The sequence below is a fragment of the Sycon ciliatum genome, chromosome 13 (genome assembly GCF_964019385.1).
Source record: "Sycon ciliatum chromosome 13, ocSycCili1.1, whole genome shotgun sequence".
Taxonomy (NCBI): domain Eukaryota; kingdom Metazoa; phylum Porifera; class Calcarea; order Leucosolenida; family Sycettidae; genus Sycon; species Sycon ciliatum.
The window spans coordinates 14215505-14241859 of record NC_088655.1 but is presented as its reverse complement, the minus strand read 5'-3'; the positions used below and the strand labels follow the sequence as shown (position 1 = coordinate 14241859).

The 26355-nt window shown below is 47.3% G+C and overlaps 1 protein-coding gene across 1 annotated transcript; it reads right to left on the bottom strand.

The window, feature by feature from the left end:
* Nucleotides 1–1838: 1838 nt before the first annotated feature.
* Nucleotides 1839–24383, bottom strand: LOC135829835 (EVI5-like protein). Its single transcript, XM_065342221.1, has 16 exons — nucleotides 23955–24383; nucleotides 20750–20965; nucleotides 19856–19916; nucleotides 19233–19406; nucleotides 17943–18059; nucleotides 17510–17584; nucleotides 13686–13811; nucleotides 13031–13174; nucleotides 12276–12365; nucleotides 11150–11253; nucleotides 10445–10505; nucleotides 7166–7219; nucleotides 6615–6749; nucleotides 5991–6122; nucleotides 4890–5009; nucleotides 1839–4214 (listed from the first exon to the last, which is right to left on the bottom strand). Exons 1-16 carry the CDS (start codon nucleotides 24026–24028, stop codon nucleotides 4041–4043), a joined length of 1857 nt encoding a protein of 618 aa, XP_065198293.1. The 5' UTR covers nucleotides 24029–24383; the 3' UTR covers nucleotides 1839–4040.
* Between the last annotated feature and the right edge of the window lie 1972 nt (nucleotides 24384–26355).

Below are 26355 nucleotides of genomic sequence, written 5' to 3'. Positions count from 1 at the left end.
AAGGCCGATTCCACACTACACCAAATCCTGCCTAAAAAGCCATTTTTCAGGCACTTTTCAGGCAAGTTGCCATGGCGATCACTTTGAGGAACGCGCGAAAGTGAAAAGTGCTTGTTGTCTACAAAGCAACACCAGCACCCTCTTTCAAGGCAACTTTTTACCTTTTCAGGACACTTTTCTGACTTTTCTTCAGCCTTTCGATTTTTTTCCGAATGTGTTCCCTGTCGTATCTTTCAGTTGTGGTGAGTTGTGGGCTGTCAACAATGCCTAGGGTCATGTTTAGCCAGGAGCTTGAGGGCAAGCTGATCGAGCTTTGGAGCGGACATTTGAGGCGACCTCCGGGCGGTACAGTTCGCAGGAGCTACGCCGGAGGAGATCGCCATCAAGCTGAATTTGTTTGCTGAACAGCTCCGGGAGGAGGCAATCTATACTGCGTCGATCGTCCATTCCAAAATCGACAACATGAAAACGAAGGCGAAAGGACTGTACGAGACATACACAACGAAAACTGCCACCGGAATGCCTGTTGGCGAGGTTGACAAATATTCGACCTATGATCTGGAATCCGCCTACACAGCGCGCGCTAGCGTGGTCAAATTTCAAGATTGGGCACGCGAAAATGGGTGATATTCGAGGATTTGGACCAACAAAGATCCTCTCCACTACCGCCGTACCGTTGCTAGATCAAGCACAGGAAAGCCTCACAGTCTAACCTTCAAAGCAAAGTCCCATGATCGACACTTGTAGGTGTGAATGCAGCTTCACTTTATAAGCCACTTTATGCCTTCAAGGCAAAGCCACTTTCGGCGTAGTGTGGAATCGGCCTAAAGACGTCAGTATAATTATAGTAAACAACAAAACATAAAGGGAAAACATAAGGCCACAACAAAAAGATTTCGTGTTTCCGGTCGGCACCCCCCGAAAAAATACGCCCGGTCGGTCGGAAAATTATTATTTTTTGGTTTGAAAGTTTATTTCCCTGCTGTATTCATAGACATGAGCCAAATTAATTGAGAAAGTTTGGATCAGACACTTGTGATACACAATATATACAATCATATTTACACATGGAATATGGAGTAGAATACCACCGCGGGACGCAGTAGATGTATTGCATAGTTCAGAGATTTCTGAGAATTGTATGCAATACCAATGGATCAGCATCAATAGACGCATAGTACTGACATTGACACAAAAACATGCCTGCACAAAATTGCACGCACACTACATAGTACTACTACTAGCTACTAAAGCTACTAAAGCTACCAAAAAAATTCCATAATTTTTGAAAAAACGGACCCGGTCGGCCGACCGGAAACACGAAATCTTTTTGTTGTGGCCTAATGTACATCTACTGTGAATACTGTATGACTGTATAATACAACATGTGACACTGCCGAACTCCCAAAGACTTTGGAACTAAAAATTTCTTGAAAGAGAAGAGGCCGGGCCGCGGGTGGTCCAAGTACACCAGCTACCAGGTGCACAACCCACAAAGTCATAATGCAGTACCGGTGAGAGTAAATCATGGTATTAAAATAAGCTGCACACAAAATAACACAATGCACAAGTCACTATCGCATACTTTTACCATGCAACAAATGTTCTAACTGTTCGGATACACAAAACCACAAAGGCATGCCCCCCCCCCCCACACACGATATACGATTATGTATACGATTGGATGTGGAGTGACCCACAGATTTTCTCTCATAGCAACGATAGCGGATCTGAATCTGATTGAAACAGACTCCCCCGCGAGCGTGCGCGCACGCACACACCATCACCACCACCACCACCATTACCGGCACTACACACAAGCAATAGACACACAACTGTAGACTTGGAGTAGTATTGGACGAAAACAGAAAGACGTCTTGAGTTTTGTAAATACAATACGTGTCCAAGAGGTTGGTCTCATGGTAAATCGGGCTGCAATGGTAATCTGAAGCATCACAGAGATAATACTATTATGTGCAAGTGTGCCTATGTAGAAAAGAATACTTGAAGAACATTGCACAGCTTGTGGCCAGATAGCATCAGCGATGGTGGTGGTGGTGGTGAAGGTGGAGGAGGCAGAGGAGCTGACAGCTAACAGGAGAGAGTGTGGCGGCTACAATGACATGATACTTGCACTAAGGTATCTATACAAGGACTAGGGGTGGAGTGGAGAGAGAGAGAGAATAGTCAACAATCAATGCTGTGGATGAGGATGATGATGATGCAGCATGGCAACACTATACTATTGTACTACGACAGTAATTCCTATGTGCAGAAACAGGATTAGCAGCAGCAGCAGCAGTTACTATAGACAAGCGGAAAGCAGAGCAAGACATCCACGCCAACTGTCTCTACTTCTGTGTATAAAGTACCAGAGAAATGGCGCGGCAGTATAGCAGTAGCAGCAGCATAGGCATGCAATAACTGCGACAAGGCATTACATAGTGAATAGCAGGCAACAATGGCAGACAACATGGAGCTCGCGAAGCTCATGAAGGTGATACATTCAACCTTCGACTACTAAAGACATAAAAAATAGATCAGGCAAATCTAGGGCAAGGCACATATGCTGCGCCTTCACCGAGCAGATATAACATAGCCGCATACAACAACTACAAAAATATTAATACCTCTACACTTGGGGGTTAGTTTCATATAATCATACGCCAATACGCACACACAAACACGCACATACGCGTGCACACACACACACACGCACACACACACGCACACACACACACACCCACACACACACATACACAGATAGGAATTGAAATGAGGGGTTGGGGAGCTGAGAAAGTGAAAAAGAGCACCGTGGAGATAATTTGAACGGCAGTAAGACATGCCTCCAGTCGGTGATAAAACTTATGAAAGTAGACAACTAGACTGGAAATATAAAAACAAAACACCAAACACACACTCACACGCTCAATATGAGCAGAAGAGATTGAAAATAGCTGCAGGCATGGGACAATGGTCAATGCCAGAAGAGGCAAACTGGAATCGTTGCTTGGACCACCAACATGCAGCATACTAAATATTCTCTCCTGAATACCCTGTTCAAAACCAAAGTATCCAGCAGTAAAGGAGAGTATATAATATAGCCACAAAGACTTGACAGAGAGAGAGAGAGAGAGAGAGAGAGAGAGAGAGAGAGAGAGAGAGAGAGAGAGAGAGAGAGAGAGAGAGAGAGAGAGAGAGAGAGAGAGGTTTCTGGATAGGGTGCCATGTCATACCAAGCAGGCAGCGGCGGCGGCGGCAACAGCTGCCACAGCACAATGGCATAGTTGGCCAGCTTTCAATACTCTCCCGGTGAGTAGGACATACTGACAGTAATCTGACAGTACTCTTGATATGGCAATGACTACTACATGATGATATCGAGGAGGAGGAGGAGGAGGAGGACGGATGATGAGGTTCTAAGGCAGGCAGGCAGATAGCGTCTCAACTTGAGGGTATATACAAACTAGACTGGAATTGTACTGCAGAGTACACGCCGCGAGCACCGCGCAGTCGGCTCGTTGGCTGCAGCCCTGCACAGCACAGCATGGCGGCATGCACTGGCACTGTCAATCTGGTCGACAGGCTGCAACCCTGTGCAGCGCAGCACACACAGGCACTCACTGTCGGCTAAGTGGCTGCTGCAGAGCCTTGTGCAGTGCATAGACTTACTGACACCAGTCCCGGGCAGTGTGAGCAAGGACGCGGCCATTGGTGACTTCATCCGTAGCAACAACAACAACGGCGATGAGGAGGATGATGATGACAGTAGTGAGTCTGATGATGATGGTAGGTGTTGCAGCACCGTCACCAGTGGGTGAGTGGGTGGCTACCGAGTGCAGTGCTAACAGGACAGACCCATTCAGCATGCTGACAGTACGCACAGTCAAGAACAGTAGCACCGTGATGAGCAGTAGCACCGTGATGAGCAGTAGCAGCGTGATGAGCAGTAGCAGCGTGATGAGCAGTAGCAGCATGAACAGTAGCAGTAGCAGTAACATAGCAGCATAGTGGCACGTGGAGGGGGGTCAGCAACGTGGCTAGCAGTCCGCATCACCATCCTCTACACCGTTGACGCACACCTCAGCGAGTGGTGACGCCGCTGAGAGACTGCCAGCACGCCCATTGCCAATACTACCTATTGCTGCGGAGCGCACGGCAGCAGGGCTTGAGCCAAGCTCCAAGTTATCAAGTTGCCGGCTACGTTCAGAAAGCTGACATGACACACATACACACACAAAAGGAAGGATAAAGGCAAGAATAAGCACAGATTCATAGCAGAGAAGAAAACACAGGTGCAGTGTATTGTCGAGGCATGATGATGATCATGATAACAACATGGATACACCAGAACATGATTACAACACAGATACACCAGATGATCATATGTTAGTAGGTGCACAGCCTTCACATCACAGCTGAATTCTAGTCAGCACGACACTGGGCGAAATTTCCGAATGAAAAAGGAATGACATAGGCTTAGTAGTATACACCCTGGACTTGGATCCACTCGTTGCTATAAAATAAAATAAAACGGGTTGCACGGGTTTGCTTACAGGGCGGGTCAAGAACCACCTTTCCGCTATACTGCAAATCAATTATATTTCGTAGTCGTTTCAATTTCGTAAACTTCGTAAGGCTCCTGCTACTTACGAAATTAAAACGCTTACTAAAATTTGTCACACCCACTGTATAGTACTGTATACATGTAAATAGTAGCTGACGGTCGATGGCACTTACGAAATTTGCCTACGAAGTGTTCGTTTTTCTCAGTTTACGAATATTATACGCTCACGAAATATAGTTGATTTACAGTAACACTCATTACACGTTATAATTACAATTATGAAAAAAAAGTAGTAGAATCTCATGAAATGACAACTGCGTACCTGCTCGCGGAGGATATCAACATCTTCATGCAGGGCAGACACCTCAGCTGCCAGCTCAGCCTCACGGCGCTGTAACCGGCACAGCTCAACAGTCTGACTTGCCAGTTCAGCTATTCTTGCCTGGAGCAAGTACCCAACAGACACACATGTACACATATATCCATGCACACACGTGCACGCACACACACACACATGCGTACACACACGTACGTGCACACACACGTCCATGCAAGCAAGGGTTCATCGTATCTGGGTTTAAAAAAGTATTGACCATTGGGTTACCTCTGGCTGGCCATCAAAAGTGAAAGTGAAGACTACTAGGATACCAGAACCAGTCTTTAATAGTAAGGGTCGCCGCAAAAGTTTTTTTGTCGTCCCTGAAACGAAAATCATTCGTTGGGGGGGGGGGGGGGAGCCAAAATCACAAGTCGATCGGCACTGTACAGTACACATGTACGATTTTTGTCGGCCAGCATAGCAGGCTGCGTTCATATCAGAGGGAGGGGAGGCGGTCAGAGTATGAAATGAATGATGTTCGTTTCAGGGACGACAACAACACTTTGGCAATGACCCCTAAGCAACCCACACTAGCGTCAAGTATTCTCTTCACTGGGTATGGGGTAGATGGAAATGAACCACAGGATAGATACACTCTCCCTGAAGCAGTCAAACCAGTATCTGCATCTTATCCTCACCTAATTACTGGGATACGATCAACCTATCAGCAGGGTCATACATGTATATCTAAGTCCACCCAACGCATAGGCATCGGGGCGGGGGTTATAGGCTGTTGGGCAGGCTAATGACCAATTGAGCCATTTTCTCAAGATTATTACTGACGTTCAACGTAGAGAATCTGATCTGCGCGTAGATATCTGGACGCAAAACACGCAAAGCCGTAGGCTCTAACCCAGACACCTGTTCTGTATGTGGTTTCTACTACGCTTCACGTACATAGCAGAACCTCACTATTTCTGAATCTCTCAGCCCTCACTGAGTCTCTCTTATATGACCAGTTCCCGGTTGTTAGAAAGTGTGTATGTGTGTGTGTGTGTTTGTGCGTGTGTGTGTGCGTGAGCAGTATGGTATAAATCTACACACCTGTGACGATGCAAGTGCCGAGGCCATATCAGCTTCTCTGCGTCGCAGATGTGTCAGTTCTTGACTGTCCACCTCCAACTGGGCCACACGCTGTCGTAACCGTTCTACATCAGCTTCAGGATTGGGAGTCGACTATACACACACACAGACACACACGCACGTACACACAGACACACACACACACACACACACAGACACACACACACATTCAATTAGCTATTGTGCAATCAGGTACAGGTGCTAGGTATTCACAAACAAACAAATGAACAACTGGCTATAACCAAGAGACCCACAAGAGTACATTACTCCCAAGAGTGTGCAATGGCAGTACTTCACATCACGCCAACAACTTGTGTACACTATCCGCACATTGTGCATGATAGAGCAACAAGGCTAAAACGAAACACTTCTGGTACGAGGCTGCAACACTCCTCGGTCGACATTTTGCTGAGCAAAGAACATCACTCCAACTACAAACTGAACTCCCAGACCAGTATGAGAGCAACTAGTCTTGCATAAAAACACAGTAAGAAGTCACAATACCCTGACACAATCTACTGACAGTCAACCATAACGTACATACGCGAGTGCAAATGCACACAAACACACATATCATGCACTCACTGATCTGCTCTCGGTCAAGATCTCCAGTTGCTTGCGAACAGCAACCATTTCCCGACGTAGGGTAAACACCTCCTCTGCTTCATTAGCTCGCGTTACTTGTCCTTCAATCAAGCGTTGTGCAAGGGTCTGGGTCTCCTGCATATATACAAACAATGATTTCACCAATACAAGCAAGCACACACACACGTACACAAACACACATGCAAACACACACACACATAGCACACACACGCACGCAGGGTGCACGCACAGCACAGCACACACGCACGTATTACATATTGAAGAAAATTGTTCGTAATTTTAAAACTCCTCAGCGACTGCAGTGACAGTTCAGGGCGAGAATGGTGGGATTCGATCCAACACAGACATCCTCTCGGGAGCAGAGGAGTGTACATGGTACCAACACCAACAAGATATTGCAAACATAACACGCAGCTGGGTAGAAAAAAACAGTTCTGTGTGTATGTGAAAGAGGAGGGGGGGAGAGAGAGAGAGTAGGGGGGGAGGGGAAGGTTTTGATAACACACGTCTACGGAAAGAGAGGAACTTACCTCTTCAAGAATACCAATACGATGAAGAAGAATCTGGTTCTCATTACGCAACCGCTGCAAGAACGGCAGAAGCAGAACGGAGATATACAGTACATCATATAGTCAAGATCACATGGATAGAAAATGTAGTAATCAGGGGCGGATCCAGGATTTTTTCAAGGGGGTTCAATTTTTTTCCCACCCTACCCACAATGACGAAATGATGACATACACATGAGTAGAAAGCCTAACCCTCCGTTTCACACAGCACGAGAAACAGCTTCGGGCACCCTATGTGATTTATGCGGATTTCGAGAGCATCATCGCACCGCATGCTCAGCCTAAAAGCATTGGGGAGAAGACAAAGCAGTACTCGGAGCACATACCCTGTTCTGCTGCATACATCGTCGTGCGTAGTGATGGCACCGGGACGGATACGTTCCAGCATACGGGTGAAGATGCAGTAGAGCAGTTCCTGACCTCACTGGAACAGCAAGAAATCTCCATTCGTGAAGATCTGGAGAATCGTCACCCGATGAACCTGACGCCCGACTCGGAGGCTTGCTTTCTCAACGCCAGGGATTGCTGGATATGCAAACGTCGACTCGGAGGGGATCGTATGCGCGGTCACGATCACATGACGGGTGCGTTTCGCGGAGCAGCGCACAACTCCTGCAACCTTCAGCTACGCATCGTACCGGCCAAGGTGAACAACCCGGTGGTGTTCCACAACCTCAAGGAGTACGATGCAAATCACATCGTTAGCCATCTCGGTAAAATGAAGATTGACGAAGTGACGTATCAAGATGCTGCAGACAAGGAGCATACGGAACAGCGAGGATCCATCAACATCGTTCCCTCCAACACGAAAAGTACATCGCTATGATGTGGCGGCAGCTAGTCTTCATCGACTCGTACGCTTTTCTAAGCACTTTGCTAGATAAGCTCGCGAAGGCAACACCTCGAGAAGCGTTCGTCCGCATGCGTGATCTGCATGGTGAAGATCCCGAGAAGACGGATCTTCTGCTTCGGAAAGGTGTGTATCCGTACGAGTATATGGACTCGTTCAGCTGCTTCGACGAGGACAGTCTTCCCCACGAGAGAAGTTCTACTTGTCGCTGTCCGAGGCGCACATCACTGGCGATGAGTACAGCCATGCCAGAACGGTCTGGAACAGGTTTGATTTCGTCACTCTGCGTGATTATCACGATCTTTACCTGAAGACGGACGTGTACTTGTTGCCAGATGTATTCGAGAACTTCCGCACCACTGCCATCGTCACGTACTCGCTCGATCCGGCCTACTATTACACGCTGCCCGGGTTTGCGTGGAGTGCACTGCTCAAGGTGTCCGATGTCAGTCTGGATCTACTTTCCGATGTCACCATGCACACGTTCATCGAGCACGGTATCCGCGGTGGAATCAGTATGAGCGTGCAGAGATATGCCGAGGCCAACAACGACCTGATCCCAGACGGATACGATCCTTCGCAGCCGACAACATATCTACCGTACGTCGATGCAAACAATTTGTACGGCTGGGCCATGCAGCGACCCCTACCTATCGGCGAGTTCAGGTTCGTGGAGGATATCACCGACGATCGCGTGAATGACATAGCCACGACGCATCCTCACGATTCACCCGTCGGATACATCGTGGAATGCGATCTCACGATTCCTGATGGCATCCATGATGCGTTGAACGAGTATCCTCCTTGCCCTGAGAACATGAGCGTGACAGATGGCATGCTGTCACCGCATCAGCAGCAGCTGGCGCAACAGCTCGGCTTGGGCAAGCAGAAGGAAAAGAAGCTGTTGCTCACTCTGCTGCCAAAAACTCGCTACGTGTGCCATTACGTGAATCTGCAGGCATACGTTGCGCTAGGTGTGGAAGTGAACGCAGTCCATCGCGTCCTCCAGTTCTCGCAGTGTCCGTGGATGCACTCGTACATCCAGCTGAATACCGATCTGCGCAAGAATGCTGCATCAGAGTTTGAGAAGGACTTCTACAAGCTCATGAACAATGCAGTGTTTGGCAAGACGATGGAGAATGTCCGCCGCCGCTTGAACCTGAAGCTCGTCCACTCGGAAGAAGAGGTGGACAGGCTGCGGCGCGCCATCGTCAAGCCGACTTACAAGCGCAGCATCGTGTACGAGTTTTTTAAGTGCAAAGTCATCTTGAACAAACCCATCTACGTGGGTTTCTTCATCCTTGAGTTGTCGAAGGTGCTGATGTACAGCTTCTTCTACGACACTCTGAAGCCGAGCGTAAACGGCGCCCTCCGTGCTTTCTACTCACATGTGTAACAAGTAACTTAGTTCACACGTTCGCGTCATCGGTACAGCACCAATGTACTGTATTGCATACTGTACTTGAACATGCCAGCTGCTATACAAATGTAACTTCACTCAGTACCCCTATTTTCAACACTCTGCAGCTAAAACAATATTGAAGACACGCAGCACAAGGAAGACATTTTCAATTTCTTTGCCGCAGAATAGCTGATTGGTACTTTCTCCAGCAGCTTGTCTGTAACAATTGTCCGTAATACATGTATTGTACTCCGAGGCGCCAGATGTTGACTCCACTGTACAGTAGGTTCCATAAGGCAGGCTTCCTGCATCTTTCATGTCTCAGTCATAATTGTCCCCAGTTCGGAGAAATTTTGATTATTGGATGATGGGACGTTGAACTTGAAGGTGATTTTCAAAGTTTCGCTCTTTGTTTTACCTTCGACACTAGTGGCTACACTTTTCTTTGGAGTGTCACCAAAATTCAATGGCAGCTGGTCTTGAGCCTGCCTCTTTTAGACGCTTGGACGAACTCTAAGACACCTCAAAAAGCACGAGCCGCGACGACAATTACAGCACTACACGGCCACTATTCAGAAACTAGTATTTGAAACTTACTTTCGAAGTTTCCGCAGCAGCTCAACAGATGCATGCACCTCTTTCTCCAAAGCGGATGCGTAGCTGTACATTCAGTGCAGATCTACTTTACTTTGTATTATCTAGGTAGATTCTACAAAACAACAATGTACAACGTCATGTAGATCTACCAAGCGGCATAGCTAGAGGACCGCTCTGGCCTGGGCCGACTGGGCCATAGCATGGGACGCGCACGTCGCATGGCCATGGGTTACTGGTCACACCCGAACTATGGTCGGAAGAAATCAGGGGGTTTCGATCGAACCCCCCGAACCCCCCCCCCCCTGGATCCGCCCCTGGTAATACTATACAGATAGCAGCAATACTTTTTTAATACACGCATGTGACGTTGGCACAAAACTGCTCCACCTACCCTGTTTTCCACACTCTCTTCTGTCTCTCGCTCTCGCTGAATCTGGAAGTCTTTACCCGCTCTGAACACACACACACACACACACACACACACAGAAACAAACAAAGCGCCTTGGGAAGGGGCGAAAAAAGCAAGTTATGCCAGCAAAGCACCTTAGCAAGGGGAGAAACACTGAACAATCACTAAACTATTCCATACAGTCACCCCTCGTTAGTTCGTCACTGCATAAGACAGGATCCTTGATAATACAACACAACTTTCATGAGCCTCTCTCCTCTACTGTCTCCTGTCTGTCTGTCTCTATATCTCGATCTGCCTCCCGTCTGTGTCTGTATCTCTGTCTGTCTGTGTCTGTATCTCTGTCTGTCTGTGTCTGTATCTCTGTATCTCTGTATCTCTGTCTGTGTCTGTATCTCTGTCTGTCTGTGTCTGTATCTCTGTCTGTCTGTGTCTGTATCTCTGTATCTCTGTCTGTGTCTGTATCTCTGTCTGTCTGTGTCTGTATCTCTGTATCTCTGTCTGTGTCTGTATCTCTGTCTGTCTGTGTCTATATCTCTGTCTGCCTGCCTGTCTGTGTCTGTATCTCTGTCTCCTGTCTGTCTTTATATCTCCGTCTCCTGCCTGTGTCTCTATACCTGTCTGCCTGTATCTCTCTGCCAGTACAGGGTCTCTTCATAAGTGTACAACGGCCGGTACAGAACTCACTTCTTTAATTTCTTTGAGTTCACCTTCAGGTCGAAGGCACGCATGAAGAGGGCTTCCTGATCTTCCTCCAGTTCATACCGGCTCTTCAGCGTGTTCTGCAGCAACTGTAAGCAAATCAAGCCAACAAGCACAAACATCATATACACACATACCACATGTGCCACATTGCATCAATCAAAGCCACTTATCAAGTGCCATTGATTCTCTTTCACCTTGCTTTGTACCCTGGGCTTACATGCCTTATTTCATACCATCTTGTGATCTCTGCTGTTTGATATTATTGGTGATATGAATCACACGTGCACAAACACCACCGTTCTCGGCTCTCCTATTCTCCTATTCCATGTCAACTTGACTCCCAAATGATAGCTAGGATGACCAACACGTTAAACACTCCCCTGAAAAGACTTCTAATCATTTGAAATACAGCAGTTGAGTGCCAGCCAGTATTGCTGTTTCCTATTCAATGAAAACTGTGTAAAGCATCACACTAGATTCTGAATCAAATATACATGAAGAAAGAAAACAAATGACAGCACCAATATAGACAATTCGGAATCCGTGATGGAACGAATCCCAATCGGAACAGCTGATACATGAGCAGGCGCACACTGGTTAATCGAAGTCATTATACAATGAGTCTTTCTACTGAGCTCTTATGAATCCTCGATGGACCAGAACACGAATGAGTATTCGACTCATGCTCGACTCGCACTCCTAGGAAACGTTACAAATAAGTCTCTATTGTTGATAAAGTACACCTGGTATGCAATGGACTGCAACGCGACACCCATGAATTTCATGTGTTGATCAGAGAAAGGGGCTCGCTATGCAGCACCCATGAATGCGTGTGTTGATTAGAGTAAGGGGCTCGCTATGCAGCACCCATGGATTCGTGTGTTGAAATATCAGAGAAAGGGGCTCGCTATGCAGCACCCATGGATTCGTGTGTTGATCAGAGAAAGGGGCTCGCTATGCAGCACCCATGAATTCGTGTGTTGATTAGAGTAAGGGGCTCGCTATACAGCACCCATGGATTCGTGTGTTGAATTATCAGAGCAAGGGGCTCGCTATGCAGCACCCATGAATTGGTGTTGATATCATTATCAGTGCAAGGGATGCGTACCTTCACCATACCCTCCATATCAAGGTTGAGTAGGTCATCGCGAGCACCTTGCAGCAGAGCAATACTGATACGAAATACAGCCTCCATGCCCTGAACATAACACACACAGCAATAATACGATCATAATCAGCATCACACGCGCATGCACAATACACACACACACAAAGAACAGAGCGGTCAGCCATACGTATTCTGGCTAAGACTTCTACAGCCGGAATGGGTACAGACTCAGAGCAGACTCAGAGCATTAGTGATGGTGTGTGGGTACATTGATTGCTATCTACAGGAGATCAAAAACGGCCTTCCCTGTTTTGTTCTTCACCTGTATGCACTACTTTGCCCTCCAGCCCATCCGTCAAATTCCATGGTTACAGTAAGCTAAGCAGTACAAATCAAGTCACTTGATCAAATTGTTGTAACGCAGTGGTTTCTGTGCCAAAGTCATTTTCTCATGTTTCAAGCCACAGACAGCTCCATTCGTACCCATCCTGTCAGTGGCCTCACCCGAAGTTGCTCGACTTTAGCCACAAGCCATCAGCCTAAATTCTCTCTTCTCTCCCCCCCTCTCTCCCTCACACACACACACACACACACACACACACACACACACACACACACACACACACACACACACACCATGTACCACACACCATGTATCACACACCATGTACCACACACACACACACGCACACACACACACACACACACACACACACACACAGTATTTTCTAGCTCAGTATCAGCAGTTGACTCACCTCCAACAAGAACCAGTCCATTATTCTGAACACAATCTCCAGAGGGAGGGCACTGGAGAAGAGTGTCAGAAACCATGATGACGCGTACATAGTACTGTGGAAACCTTGTGCCTGAAAATGACCATACAGCTCTGTTAGATGTTCCTGCAGAATGGAAGAGAGAGAGAGAGAGAGAGAGAGAGAGAGAGAGAGAGAGAGAGAGAGAGAGAGAGAGAGAGAGAGAGAGAGAGAGAGAGAGAGAGAGAGAGAGAGGTTTGGAGATCAATGGTGAAAAACTCAAACTATACAAAGTAAAGAATATGAAAACCTTGTTCTATCTCATTTCAATGATTTGTCATATATATAACATAGTACACAAAACAATTGGGTGGTCATCGCATACAGTAAAACCTGGTGTAAGCGACCTCTGGGTTTAGCGACCACCTGCTCTTAACGACCGTTTTTCCATGCACGGACAGTTCTCCACAGAAACTGTGGGACCTGGTTCTAAAGACCACCTGGCTTTAACGCCCGCTTTTGCTTGCACCGTGGGGTGGTCGCTTACACCAGGTTTAACTGTACATCTGCATGGATAGGATACAGAGCATGAAACATTAGCCCCTCTGTACCTAGGGTAAGGTGATGATGATGTGCAGCAGAGCAAAGTGTTACATACCTGCAGGAGTGAGTCAAGCTGATGCAGACACACACCCAGCTCGGACATACTCGGCTTGAAGAGCTCTCGTAGCCGATACTCCTGCATGATTCTGACCAAGACACCAAACGCGTCTTCTTCAGGCATCTACAAACATAGAGTAAGTAAACGAGAGTCAGCAATAGCAGAGGTGAGAGTCAGCATCAGTACAAGTACTACCGTAGAGATGAGAATCCAGCAGGGACAAGCAAAAGCCCGGAAATCATTTCAAAAATACAGAGAAAAAAACTCCTTCAATTTTCTTGTCGGACACACACACACACTCGAACACACACGCACATACACATACACACACACACACACACACACACACACACACACACACACACACACACACACACACACACACACACACACAACTACCTGCCCATCTACATGCTTGGGCTTGCTCAATGGCAAACACTGATCACAAGGGTCTCCCATCTACATGCTTGGGCTTGCTCAATGGCAAACACTGATCACAAGGGTCTCCTTGGGTGAGAGAATTAAAAGTAACGTTGGAAAGATGCCTCGAATGGCTATTGTACAGCCCAGCAGCTAACATCCCTAAATCCCCAGACTCCAGGTGGACTTGGAAATGATCCCACTTGTAGGCTCGCCACACCTCGAGATTCCCGTGATAGGCAAGGTATCCAGGTATCCATCTGGGATCCAATTGCATTTGCCCCTGCACCCAAATGTGGGCTGCTAAATCAGAGTGGATCTGATTGATACTCCCCCCAACAAAAACACACATACCACACACACATACCACACACACACACATACCACACACCCACCCATGCACACACTACACACACACACACACACACACCCACCCACTACACACACACACCACGGCTGTTCAAGTGGGCGAAAAACGGCCACTCAAAAGCCAGCTGATTTTCTGTTGAGATTTGAATTTTTGGTGAAGATGACGACGCTCGTGGGAGTCAGCTGTGCGTGAAATGTCAGGTCACTGGCCAAATTCCCAGAGATAACCGTACCAAATCAAACCGGGAATCGATAAAATCGATCGGGTTCGCCAGGTCAGGTATGTCCCTGCCGCGATCAAGAGCTCAAGCTGTCCTTTGCTTTTTTTTTTGCGAGTCTCTCGTCTTTTTGATCAGCACTGGATAGTTCGTGAAAGCAGCTTTCACTTTGGTTATAGAGCACTTTGACGTGACTCAGCCTTGTTTCTGGATTTTTGCCACGGTATCGAGAAGTTTTCTCGTGGAGGTAAGGCTTTCGTGCTGCTCGTTGAGAAGAATCAGCTTGAAAGCATGAAGAGCTTTTTGCTTACAACCGCCCGCGTGTTGTGTATTTTTTGATGCATCAGCTGATCAGGATGGAGGAGCACGTGAAGAACCTTGCCCAGCTGAGCTGTATGTGTGCAGGCAAGCTCCATCGCAGGTATTCTGGTAGGGTGGCGTCAGTGTACCTGGTGGAGGACTATGTTGTGGGCATAGCTCGTTGCTACAGCACAGAAACACGTCTGGATGACCCTGAAATTCATCCGACGCATTTCTGTGCATCGTGCAGAGCCACACTTACAAAGTTCAGTGCGAGTGAGTGGTGTCTCTACTGTGACAACGGGCTCGTCATCGACATTCAGTGAATCCAGTGCAGTAGCTGCATCCAGTGCAACATCGAGGCCAAGGGTTGCCCACCGATGGCTAAAGCACCCTTGTACCTCATGTGAGATGAGAGGGAAGGTAGTGCAGGGTGGTCGTCCAGCAAAGTAGAGGAAGTTTTCGGGAGTGCAGGCCTCATCCAGCATGTCCAAGGAGCATGGTGCACTGGATGTTGCAACTGACATGGAAGAAGAGGAATTCTACCAGATCACAGCTCCGTCCTTTAAGACCCAGAGACGGCTAGAGCCGAGTAGGTTCATTTCTCCCGTGCCGAGCCTAGCGTGTGGTGTGTGTGGTGTATGTGTAGATATTGTCGATAGGACTGTGCAGCCACTGTGTTGTCTATTGTTGTTGTATGCGTCCTGTGTGTACGCTCACCACCAGGAGGATGACACGCACACACTGCAGCCAACAACTTCGCCTTTCACAATACAAAGCACCACACCCACTGCTAATCCAGGTACTGAGAGAGCAACTATTGCATTCTGATTTTTTCCAGCACAACCACACTGCAAGCACTCAACCACAACGCACACTGCATGCTCTTAACAACAACGTAGAAGCGTTTCAGGCAGACAGGAGCAAACTATCAAGAGCAAAGGAACACAAGAACGTTATTAGACCAGTATTGTTCGAAATCGAAAATATTTGCATTCCTGTGCTGCATCTGGACCTCAGGATATTTCCATGGTTGTATGCGGGCATGCTGAAGGATGCAGAGAAGCTGGATCTGGCGCTTGCAACGTTAAGCGCTGATGTCCAGCAACCGTCAGAGTCTTTCGTACGTGTTTCCCAGGAGAATTGTCGTCTGCGGGAAGCCCGGATTGAGCTCGTAGAGCCACAGCAGGACATCAGCAATGTACAACAGCATTTGTCCTTTGTGATGCTGCACTGCCGGGAGGAGGACCAGGCTGCAATGGCTGCAGTTGCAGCATTACAGTCTCAATGGGCGCAGCTGAAAGAGTCAGCACAGAAACTCCAGGAAGAGATTGCTACTCTGCAACAGTCGTTATCAACTGCCTCTGTGGAGAGTGGTCCCTGTGTGTCCTGCTTCGAGACAGTACTCGTCAAGCATCGCATCGAGCGGCAGGCATACCACTCTGGTGCCTTCATCGGCAACCACGTCCACAGGGCACTGCAGCAGACCGTTATTGACGAGCTCATCACTGCTCCAGTAGCAACGGTCCAGTCATATCTGTCAGATTCTCCGTCGCTGGACGAGACCAGCATACTCCAGGAGGCTCAGGAGCTACAGTCACGCTACAGCAAGCTGTTTGCAGCGTATGCTAGTTGTCGAGCAGTATTCTCCAAGTGCCAAGCAGCAGATGACGATGTCCTGGAATCCTTGGAGGAGCAGATTCCCGAGCTCATGGCAATGGTGAGGCATGACATTGCAGAACGTCTCGGGAAGTCCATCACACCCTAGTTACACTTGCTTGAGTGTCACACAATTCCCTGCATGCTACGATTCGGCGTCTCCCTTCGCCTCCTCGGTGAGCAAGGTGGAGAAAGTACCCACAGGAAATTCAAGCAGCTTCGCTCGTCCCTTGAGAACATGAACCGTGATGTCGATCCGCTGCGAGTTCTGGTCACGCAGTATCTGACAACGGCATTGCCCCACTACAACCGTATGATACTTCAGCCGAAGAGATGAAGACTTGAGAAGTAGAAAGGTAAGCGTAAATATACCTAACATTTCAATAACTGAATAGTTGATACTGATCCTTTGAATCGTTGTTGTTCGCAATTTAGGTTATCCTCCGGAGCCTAGGCCGGCGGACCCGCTAGGGTTGGTTGTCCACACCTGTCCATAGGTATAAATGTAGCCAGAACGTGTCTAGACAGAATACATAAGGGAAAACATTCTGAAGAACTTGAATTTCTCTCGATCAAAAAATCTACTAAAAATCAGTCACACGGCTACAAGCCCTCAACAAGTACAAAAATGACTGGAAATGTTCGTCGACACGTCGCGCGCTCTGGAGTTTCCATAGAGATTTGTGACGTAGCAAGTTTTTCGCGGATCCTGATTTTTGGCCGCCATTGTGATAAGTGGCCACGCTAGAACAGCTGTGGTACACACACACGCAACACACACACACACACACACACACACACACACACACACACACGCACCACACACACGCACGCACCACACACACCAGGCATTACCTGCATGAGAAGAAGGCCTACAATGAACGGTGATCCTTGACAGTAGCCAACCTCACGATCATGAAGCGAATATGCCTACAACACAAGACCAAACAAATTTAAAAAAAATTGTTAAATGATGAGTCCGGTACTTGCAAAACAATATACGTATCCTACAATGTATCGTACTACGTACAGTGGTTTTCTGGGTTTGACAGCCAGAATTCACGTCGTTAGTACACACATTCCACGAAGAGAAGATGAACCAGGGACGTACCGTAGTGTCTTGTATTAAAGCCTGTCTCACATTTCTTTTTGGCCATGGGTTGCCTTGTAAATAGGGAGTTGAGCCACCCAGGGCAGCATCAGCTTCAGCAGCATGGACACAAATGTTAGAGACAATACTACTAGAGATGATAACGCTACACAGAGTAATCATCAATTCAATTCTAACCTTCATGACATTGAAAAGTGCTTCCTGGCCCAAACTGTCCTTCTCCTTGAAGAAGTCATGGTCGGGGAATGTCCGTGCAAGATCACGACGAATCTGCTTCTCACATGGCGAGTCGCGCTATCACATAAAACAAAATATACGAACACCCAATCCACACCAACGTTTACTACACATGAAAAAAAGTAATATCAAAAAAAGGTCACCACGGTTCTGAGCAACGGAGAGGAAGAGAGGAAGAGAGAGAGAGAGAGAGAGAGAGAGAGAGAGAGAGAGAGAGAGAGAGAGAGAGAGAGAGAGAGATAGATATAGAGAGAGAGAGATAGAGAGAGAGAAAGAGACAGAGGGGGGTGGGAGGACTGGCACCTGCTACTCTGTTCTCAGGGGACAAGCTATAAAGGGAGCTCAGATTTACTGAGACCAAGGGCGTGTGGAAAAGGAGGGCAAAGGGAGTAACGCCTCACAATGCTAAGATACAGAAGAATGCCATACAAGTGCAAGCCAGCACAGCACCTGTCAACAAAAATCACGGTTCTCGTGAGACTCGGCTGGCCGAGTTTTCCGCATCCGTAGGAACACCACCACCCCCAAGGATCAAGGCGCATATGCAGCTCCTAAAGCTGTCAAGATGCAGCGTAAATACTAAATAAGTTAGCAGGCAGTACATCACATCAAAATCTACAATGCCTGAACAGCCCGGTCAAATACCATACAGTACTGTCAGGTGCCGAAGATCTGAGAGGTCAGCCTCGTAGTCTAGGCCTAGGCCGTTCTTATTTACATGTCACTACCACTGTCTATGCGCAGTGGAATCGCCGCGTATGTACTAGTAGTGGCATGCTATGCTTGGTGAAATCCAAGCCTGTAAGCTCGTTGGCGCTACTTTCTTCGCCGCCCGATAGTGCTGTACGGCTTCAGAGAATCCGCAACAAACTACGGCTCTTTTAGGACTATGCCCCCCCCCCCCCCCCGAATATAACTCCTTACACTGTAAGCATGTGTGGCATGTGACAAAAATAGAGTGTGGATATTCTAATACAGAAGACATTTGTCTTCACGGGGTATGGTATAGGAATTTCCCCGTTGAATTGTATAATGTACAATAGAAGAAAGTTTTCCTTGACCTTATCTGCCCTCATGCGTGTTTCACAGCATAGTACTTTTCGGCTCAGTTTTCTTCTGTTCTTCCTTTGCTAAACATCAACACAAGCTGTACAACTTTGCTTTTGCATGTAAAAGAGGCTGTGATCATCCGCAAAAAAACACAAAAAACAAATAGAAGCTGAGCCTTACCTCTAACAGTTGCAAATAGCTGTTGGGTAATATCAAGTGGTTCTTGGCTCCTGACAACAGCTGCCAAGCTAAGCCACGCAGTTTACCAGGAATACCACCACGCACTAGACGCTGTAGCTGCTTGCCTTTCCGCTTCTGAGTGTCTTCCCAAGACGAGAGCAACTCACCCCATACCTATGTACACATGCACACACAGCAGTTTCAGAATTATTTCTCATACATGTAGCACCTTTCACAAACACTGGCTGGCATGTAGTAAGAAGTACACTGTACTCCCCGAAAATGATAGCATGATGAGCGACCGTGCCCTTGCTACATTGCATGATGCCCAACCACGCCCTTCTAGAATAAAGGTGACACACAAACACAGATACTAAGATACTGTAAGCCTGGAAAGCTTGCGCCGGCTTTAGTTTGCGATTTACCAGCACAGACCCATTCGCACGATTGCGATTGGAGTCAATTTCACTGGCACTTTTCTACTACAGTTCTTGCTTTTACGATTTCACACCCATCACGAAAACCACGTAGGACTCTAGATCGCAAAGGATACCCTGCTTGCAGTACACATGAGACAGAAAAACACAGGTACCAAGATACATGTGCATAGCAAGACCACTAACCTGGTATATATCTGGGGGTTCACCGGGAGTACTCGCCAAAGATGCACTACCTTGTGAAGTCCTACACACACACACACACACACACACACACACACACGCACGCACACACACACACACGCACGCGCGCGCACACAGCACACACACACAGCACAAACACACACACGCAAAGGGTTACCATGATGAAATAAAATAAAACTCCTGCCTCAGGTCAGTGTCAATGAGACTGACTATTCCCCAACTGTAGGAACACCACCGCCATCAAGGATCAACGCATCATCCCATGCAGCAGCTTCTAAAGTGGTGGGAGGTAAGTACATGTAGATCTCATATCCACCAATAAGCGGTCGGAGGCCGAAAACCTTACGAGAGATGGCGTTGCTATCAACTTGTTCAAGGCATGAACATGACCAAGAGCACATGAAACCCAGAGTGTACAGCTCTGATGGGTTGCTGTCACGGCGGAATTCCGTGATTACATCATTTTAGTAACGTAGTGCGTACAAGCAGGTCTCCTTCTGCACAACTGCAGCTTGGTTGTACGCACTACGCCACTTCCCACCTCAGATCTGCACCGAATATGATGTAATCCTGGAAGTTCGCCGTGACAGGCGCCCATGCAGACCTACAGTGAAACCTGTCTAAGACGACCGCTCAAGGGACCTTCACAAGTTGGTCACTGTTACCAGGTGGTCTCCTTATCCAGGGTCATTTGACTGGAAATAGCATCCCTCGGTCCTGGTTTCAGTGGTCTTCTAGGACAGGTGGTCGCCTTGACAGGCTTTACTGTAGTCGGAAGCTGCACATTCTGGGCTTCATGTACTCTTGGTGTGACTTGTACTCACAACACACCACGCACGCGTTGCATGAAAAGAAAAGTGCTTGCATGGCCCTTACTTATCAGCATCGGGGTGCAAGACTGCTGAAATGATGGATCCTAACACCGATGTTGCCGCTGCTACAGGACGATTAGGCTGTGGACCTTGCTGCTGTGGCGGCGGCTGCTGGTGGTGTGCGAGCGGCGAGAAGTCACTGGTGGAGATGGATGTAGACGATGATGTTGACGGGACACGCTGTGGGAGGTTAGGTACCTTGCTGTCTTGTTGTAGTAGTCTGCAATGTAGCAATACACCAGAGTGGACAATAACAATAGAGTCACATACTAGTAAAACAAAACGACCATGCCAAAAGAGAGTAGAATACAATCATGAAGGTTACTGCCTGATGGTGGTGTGGGTTTGGGGGGGGGTTACCTCTATCTACAGTATAGGTCAGTGAAATCTGAACCATGAGCAACACTCTTCTCTCTGAATTAAGCAGAACTTGATTAACTGCAGTCGTGCAGCATATTCAAGTGCATGCATCCACAATGCAACTCGTGTACAAGCCTTGAGCAAGTGGTGGTGGTGACGGGTGGTGGTGGTCGTGGTCGTGGACTGGACTACTAGTTACAAGTACAAGACTGGTATTAGCAAGACCGGGGCTCTGCCAGCCGATGATGGTTGTAGTAGGGAGCACTGATTTCAACATAGTGTGTCCTCCACTTTGTAACATACCGCCAACCAAACAAGCACAAGACCGTACAGCATAGGCCATTTAGACAGTCCGCAAAGCATACATAATGTTGCATGTCATGTCCCACTGAGTCGCAAACCAGTACACAGTGCATGGAAGGCAACAGAAGAGCCTCTCTTATCCGGGCACCTCGGGACTGAATGGTGCCCGCTTCACTACTCGGAAAAAACGACGGAAATACACTATAACCCAGGAGAAATGTTGAGGCTTCTTGCAGTTCCTACAAAGTAAAAGATGGGTCAGGTGGACACATCCATTCCAGAAGACACTGAAATTCCCCAAACCAGCTTTGTTTTAATTACAACTTCAGGGCGATTAGCCATCATCAAGTACAATCAATGATGCTATCAAGCTAACAGAGAGCAGATTATAAGCCGAGTGTGTTACACCAACCACCATCTAATCCTAATGCCAAAAGTCCGGCAGCAATCACAGTGAAACAGAGAGCCATCACCCTGGTCTGGCTCAGGCCACTGTCACCTTTCTCCTCTCCCTCGATTTCACACGTCCAGCACCGCATATCACACCTGGACAACTACTGTCGTGGACATGAAAATCTGGTCGCACATCTAGCGGCCCCAGGGCGCTGGCCATGCAACCGTGAGTACACATACCGTGCACACATTTCATTTATACGCTGCAGCGCGCTGGCCTGCTGCTGGTCGCATCGGATCAGCATGTGCACTGCATACATGCAACGTTCTGTACGCACTGAGGGTGCCGGCTCCAGTCATTTGACTGGATTTCCAATTTTCCATGTCCACGACAGTAGATTCATTGCGCTAATAGCATTCCTATCTCCACGGAAACGTTTTCATTACTAGGATGGTCTGTATAATAGCGGTCAATACACGCCGAATAAGTGAAGTCTTCAAACCAGTAATCTACATCAACGAGAGAGCCAGCTCAGGACTCTCGCTATGCTCGTTTTTTATCTAGGCCCTCATACAAACAACTCATTCGGCTGAGCCAGCTAAACTAGGGATTAGTCACGTGGTACGTGTGACAGCGACCAGTCACACAGTCACCTACAATCAGTCATGTGACAGGTGAACAACACCCTTGACACAAACACACACACACACACACACACGCACACGCACACACACACACACCATTGGACCATTGGACGCCCATCGCCAGAGGCGATGATAGCGATGCTACAGCAGAAGCCATAGCAACTTGTGCTGGGATTGCACCATTCAACAGCTTGCAAGGCTGAAGAATTGACCACCACTATTCAGCCTGGTCTACACCACACAGCTTTGAAGTGGCTTTTTTTCTGGCCAGTGAATCCCTACTTTTTGGTCTTTTTATTTTTTTTTCCCGCACACACATCACACCACATACTCCGGCATGCACTGGCTGTTGGTAACCACCCAGGAGAATGAAAGAAAAGTCAGGAAGAGTCTGAGAAAGAGAAGAAAGACGTGTGTGACCATAATCGTCGGGAATCGAACCCGCAACCTATCGATTGGAAATCGCTGCACATACCACTGCACCATATGGGACACACACACACACACACACACACACACACACACACACACACACGCATACATACATACATACTAACGTCTTTTTCGACTCTTTTGTTGCTTCGGGAATTTAAACATAATCCATCAGTTATTACCTGGCGTTACAAAAACATCGCTTTAGCGCAACATAATCAAATCACCCTGTACATGAAATCATACAAACTGTTACTTGTGTGGGCAGTGTGCGTGTGCAGTGAGGCAAACCATCTCACAATGATATGCGTGTATGCCCATTGTGTAACACGTGTGCGACTGCATGCATGGTTATCTAGACAACAACACCGGTAACCTGTCCCACCACTGCGCAACTCACCAAGCAATAAAATTCCACACAGGTAGATAAATCTAAACAAAGTGCAGATCGTAGATCTACGATTGTTATGTTCGTAAACTGTGGACTGTGCTGTGTGCATCGTCAACATGTGCAGTGGTTTCGTACTGAGTTGGGCAACGAGCGCACCGGCTGAAAATGCAGAAGGAAGTAGAAGGGGTGGTGCAACCACTACCGTACTAATCACTTTAGCCGACAGAAATATCACACGAGGCGGATCTGCAGCTGACTGACTCTTGACCCAGGGAGGAATACAATGAACTACACGTGGATTCCACCGAGATTTACTACCATGGCACTCGATCGAGATGAACCAATTCAAATGAGTAAAAATATAAACGTACAGCTACAAGTCAAGAGGCCTGTGCCCCCATGGCCATAGCTTCTCAAACGTTCATGTTCCAAAGTTTTCATGGACCATTGCTTTCTGGCCAAACCACAGCTAATCACGACATACGCCACATCTTCACAACATGATTATTTACAAAATTAATACAGAACATTCAAGTGAAGCCAACATGCAAACAGACACAAAGACAGACACACACACGGAGCTATGGGACGACAAATCTCTTTCCAGCTTTGAGCAAACGACACCAAGCAGTTCTTCATTCATCGATACGCTGACATGATTGAAGAATCGATCATCAAAACTCACCGGTTTTGTTCTTCAAGCTTCGCCAACAGTTCTTCCTCCGATATTTTCTCCACGGAAGAGACTTCCTCCGCCATTTTCCAAATACTGTGCTGACAGCTAGGATAGACGCATCACATCTCCACAAACACCAGCAGACCTCACAGGACACTTCAAACGACAACTGTGTCTTTCAACAAATCAAGCAGTACTTTATATCGATGCAGCTGGACTAAATCATCATTCAACACCTGGGACTGAACGGCAATGACACCACGACTACTGAAAGTGACAGGCCGCCCAAAAGCTTCCACACAGGAAAAAATGAAATGATTCACCAGCTCTGGTAAGGATACTGGCATCAAAATAACAATCAAACGCACTCGAAAATAATTGGTTTGACACAAGAACATTGCCAGCAGACTGGGACAGCTTCTTGTTGCTCGGGTCGATCAGGGCTGATACGACTGTACGGTCCACAGCTACGCGGTATCCTACGGTAGCTACCTTTTCGCTGCTCATGGAAAACCGATCCACACTGCGCGCACTGACATGACCTGATCAGCAGTATGCACATGCATGATGTGGGCTTGCACTGCATGCATGCAGGCGACAAAAAAAATGTGTAGCGAGCTTGGAGATCTGTGCGTACCGCGTATGTACTACAGAGCGTCGACGCGTCCGATTCAAAAAAGTAACTTTTGCCCCATGTATAATTATTATTTCGAGATCTTGCTTGGCCATTGGGTCCATGATCCATGATCCAGTGAGTTGTGAGTGATCCCTGCTACAAACCAGGGAGTCGTCCATAATAACTACAGTATCGAGCCTGCAATAGTCGTGCCGTTGGATTTATCAGAGGTTTGGCTATTTGCTGCTTGTATTGGGGTCCTTTGGGGAAAGGTGATTATCGAAGACCGTACTAAATCTAGAAACAGTTGCATGTCAGATCAATAGTGTATGACATTTATAGCTACCGTTTATAAAATCAGAAGTAAGGGTGAGGCTTGTTTAATATAAAATACTCCTTTTTTAATAGGGGGAAAATATCAAGGTCAATACACATAATAAAAATGTAGTAGGCTAGTAGCCTCAGGACTTTCAATAAACTTCGTTGTTTGAAGTTATTGGTGTGAGTAATGGCTACCGAGGGTAGCAATGGTCGGCTTTAGAGCGCATGGAGGAGGAGAGTTAGCCTCAGGTCTTATTACAAGTACATACCAGTAAAAAAACCTTGTCTTCGCCTCATCGGCTTTTATTCAAGTAAATCCTTCGGCTCGGCATTTATTACAATCAATATACGACTATACATACATGTACATGTACATCCTCCAGGGTTCGTTTGTGCACATCCGCAGTTTCTTTAGCATTCAACAAATATTCGGCGCATACTTATTTTCGGCTATTTTGGCCTGGGCATTTTTGGCCTGAAGTTTGTTGTTGCCAAAATGTTGTTTCAATGTGACAGTGTACACAGGCAGCAGGAGTACAGGCTGATATACTAATGCGGCCGACATGTGTTTTAGCCCCGGGGGAGGGGGCTAATATTTAAATGCGCCGAAAATCTGTAGACTTACAGTGCGTTCGGGCCTGGTTAAATCTGGCTTTGGAAAATTTATTTTTCATTGCTATCAGGTTCGGCCTCATTATCTCTGTGCTGCGCTGATGAGTTCACAAAGGACGAAACAGTTCTTTCCGCATATTGAGTAGACTTACAGTACGTATAATTATATAACCTAGCCACCACTGCCACGATTCAGGATCAAAAAAAGACAGTACAATAGTATAGCACTGCATGCTTTACACTGAGCAGCATGGACCTCAGCAGGCCTTCGGAACTTCATACACATTCAACAAACACTGTGACAGGCAGGGCGATACATACGTTTGTACTCAGTGCATGTAGCAGTGGCAAGTAGCACAGAGTCAGAGAGCAGCATCACAAGCATAACACATGCCATGATTATGAGCATGATCACAAGAATCAAAGTGAACCCGTCCAGCACTGGCATGATACCACAGCCTACGCAACTACGTGCTTGTGCATATTATTAAACACATATACACATTATGCACTATGCCTCGGCAACACACACGCACACACACGCGCGCGCACACACACAAGCTTTTGTCATTACAGTCATGTACATGTCCTCCAGGACCAGAGTCATAGCATCTTTAAAAGCACGGCCCTGACCAGTAATGTCATATGCGAGCATGCATAAATCGGCCCTACGCCAAGCTCGACTGTGACGGGCAACCCGGGAGCGAAACAGACATCATTTAACTTTACAGTCACCCGTGTCATCTACCTAGATGCTACGACTCTCTGATGTCCACGTGCAAGCATGTATATCATGGTATTATGGAGGTTATGCGAATGATTTCATGGCGTTAGTCAACGGATCTTCTAGTGGGCGCTATG

Bases quoted from the DNA above. Each gene is read 5' to 3' on its own strand.
- LOC135829835 (XM_065342221.1), bottom strand. From the start codon at position 24,028: ATGGCGGAGGAAGTCTCTTCCGTGGAGAAAATATCGGAGGAAGAACTG. The intron at 19,407-19,855 runs GTTAGTGGTCTT...ATGTGTACATAG, and splicing joins AACCCCCAGATATATACCAG to GTATGGGGTGAGTTGCTCTC. The intron at 13,175-13,685 runs GTATGTAACACT...TCCATTCTGCAG, and splicing joins AGCTTGACTCACTCCTGCAG to GAACATCTAACAGAGCTGTA.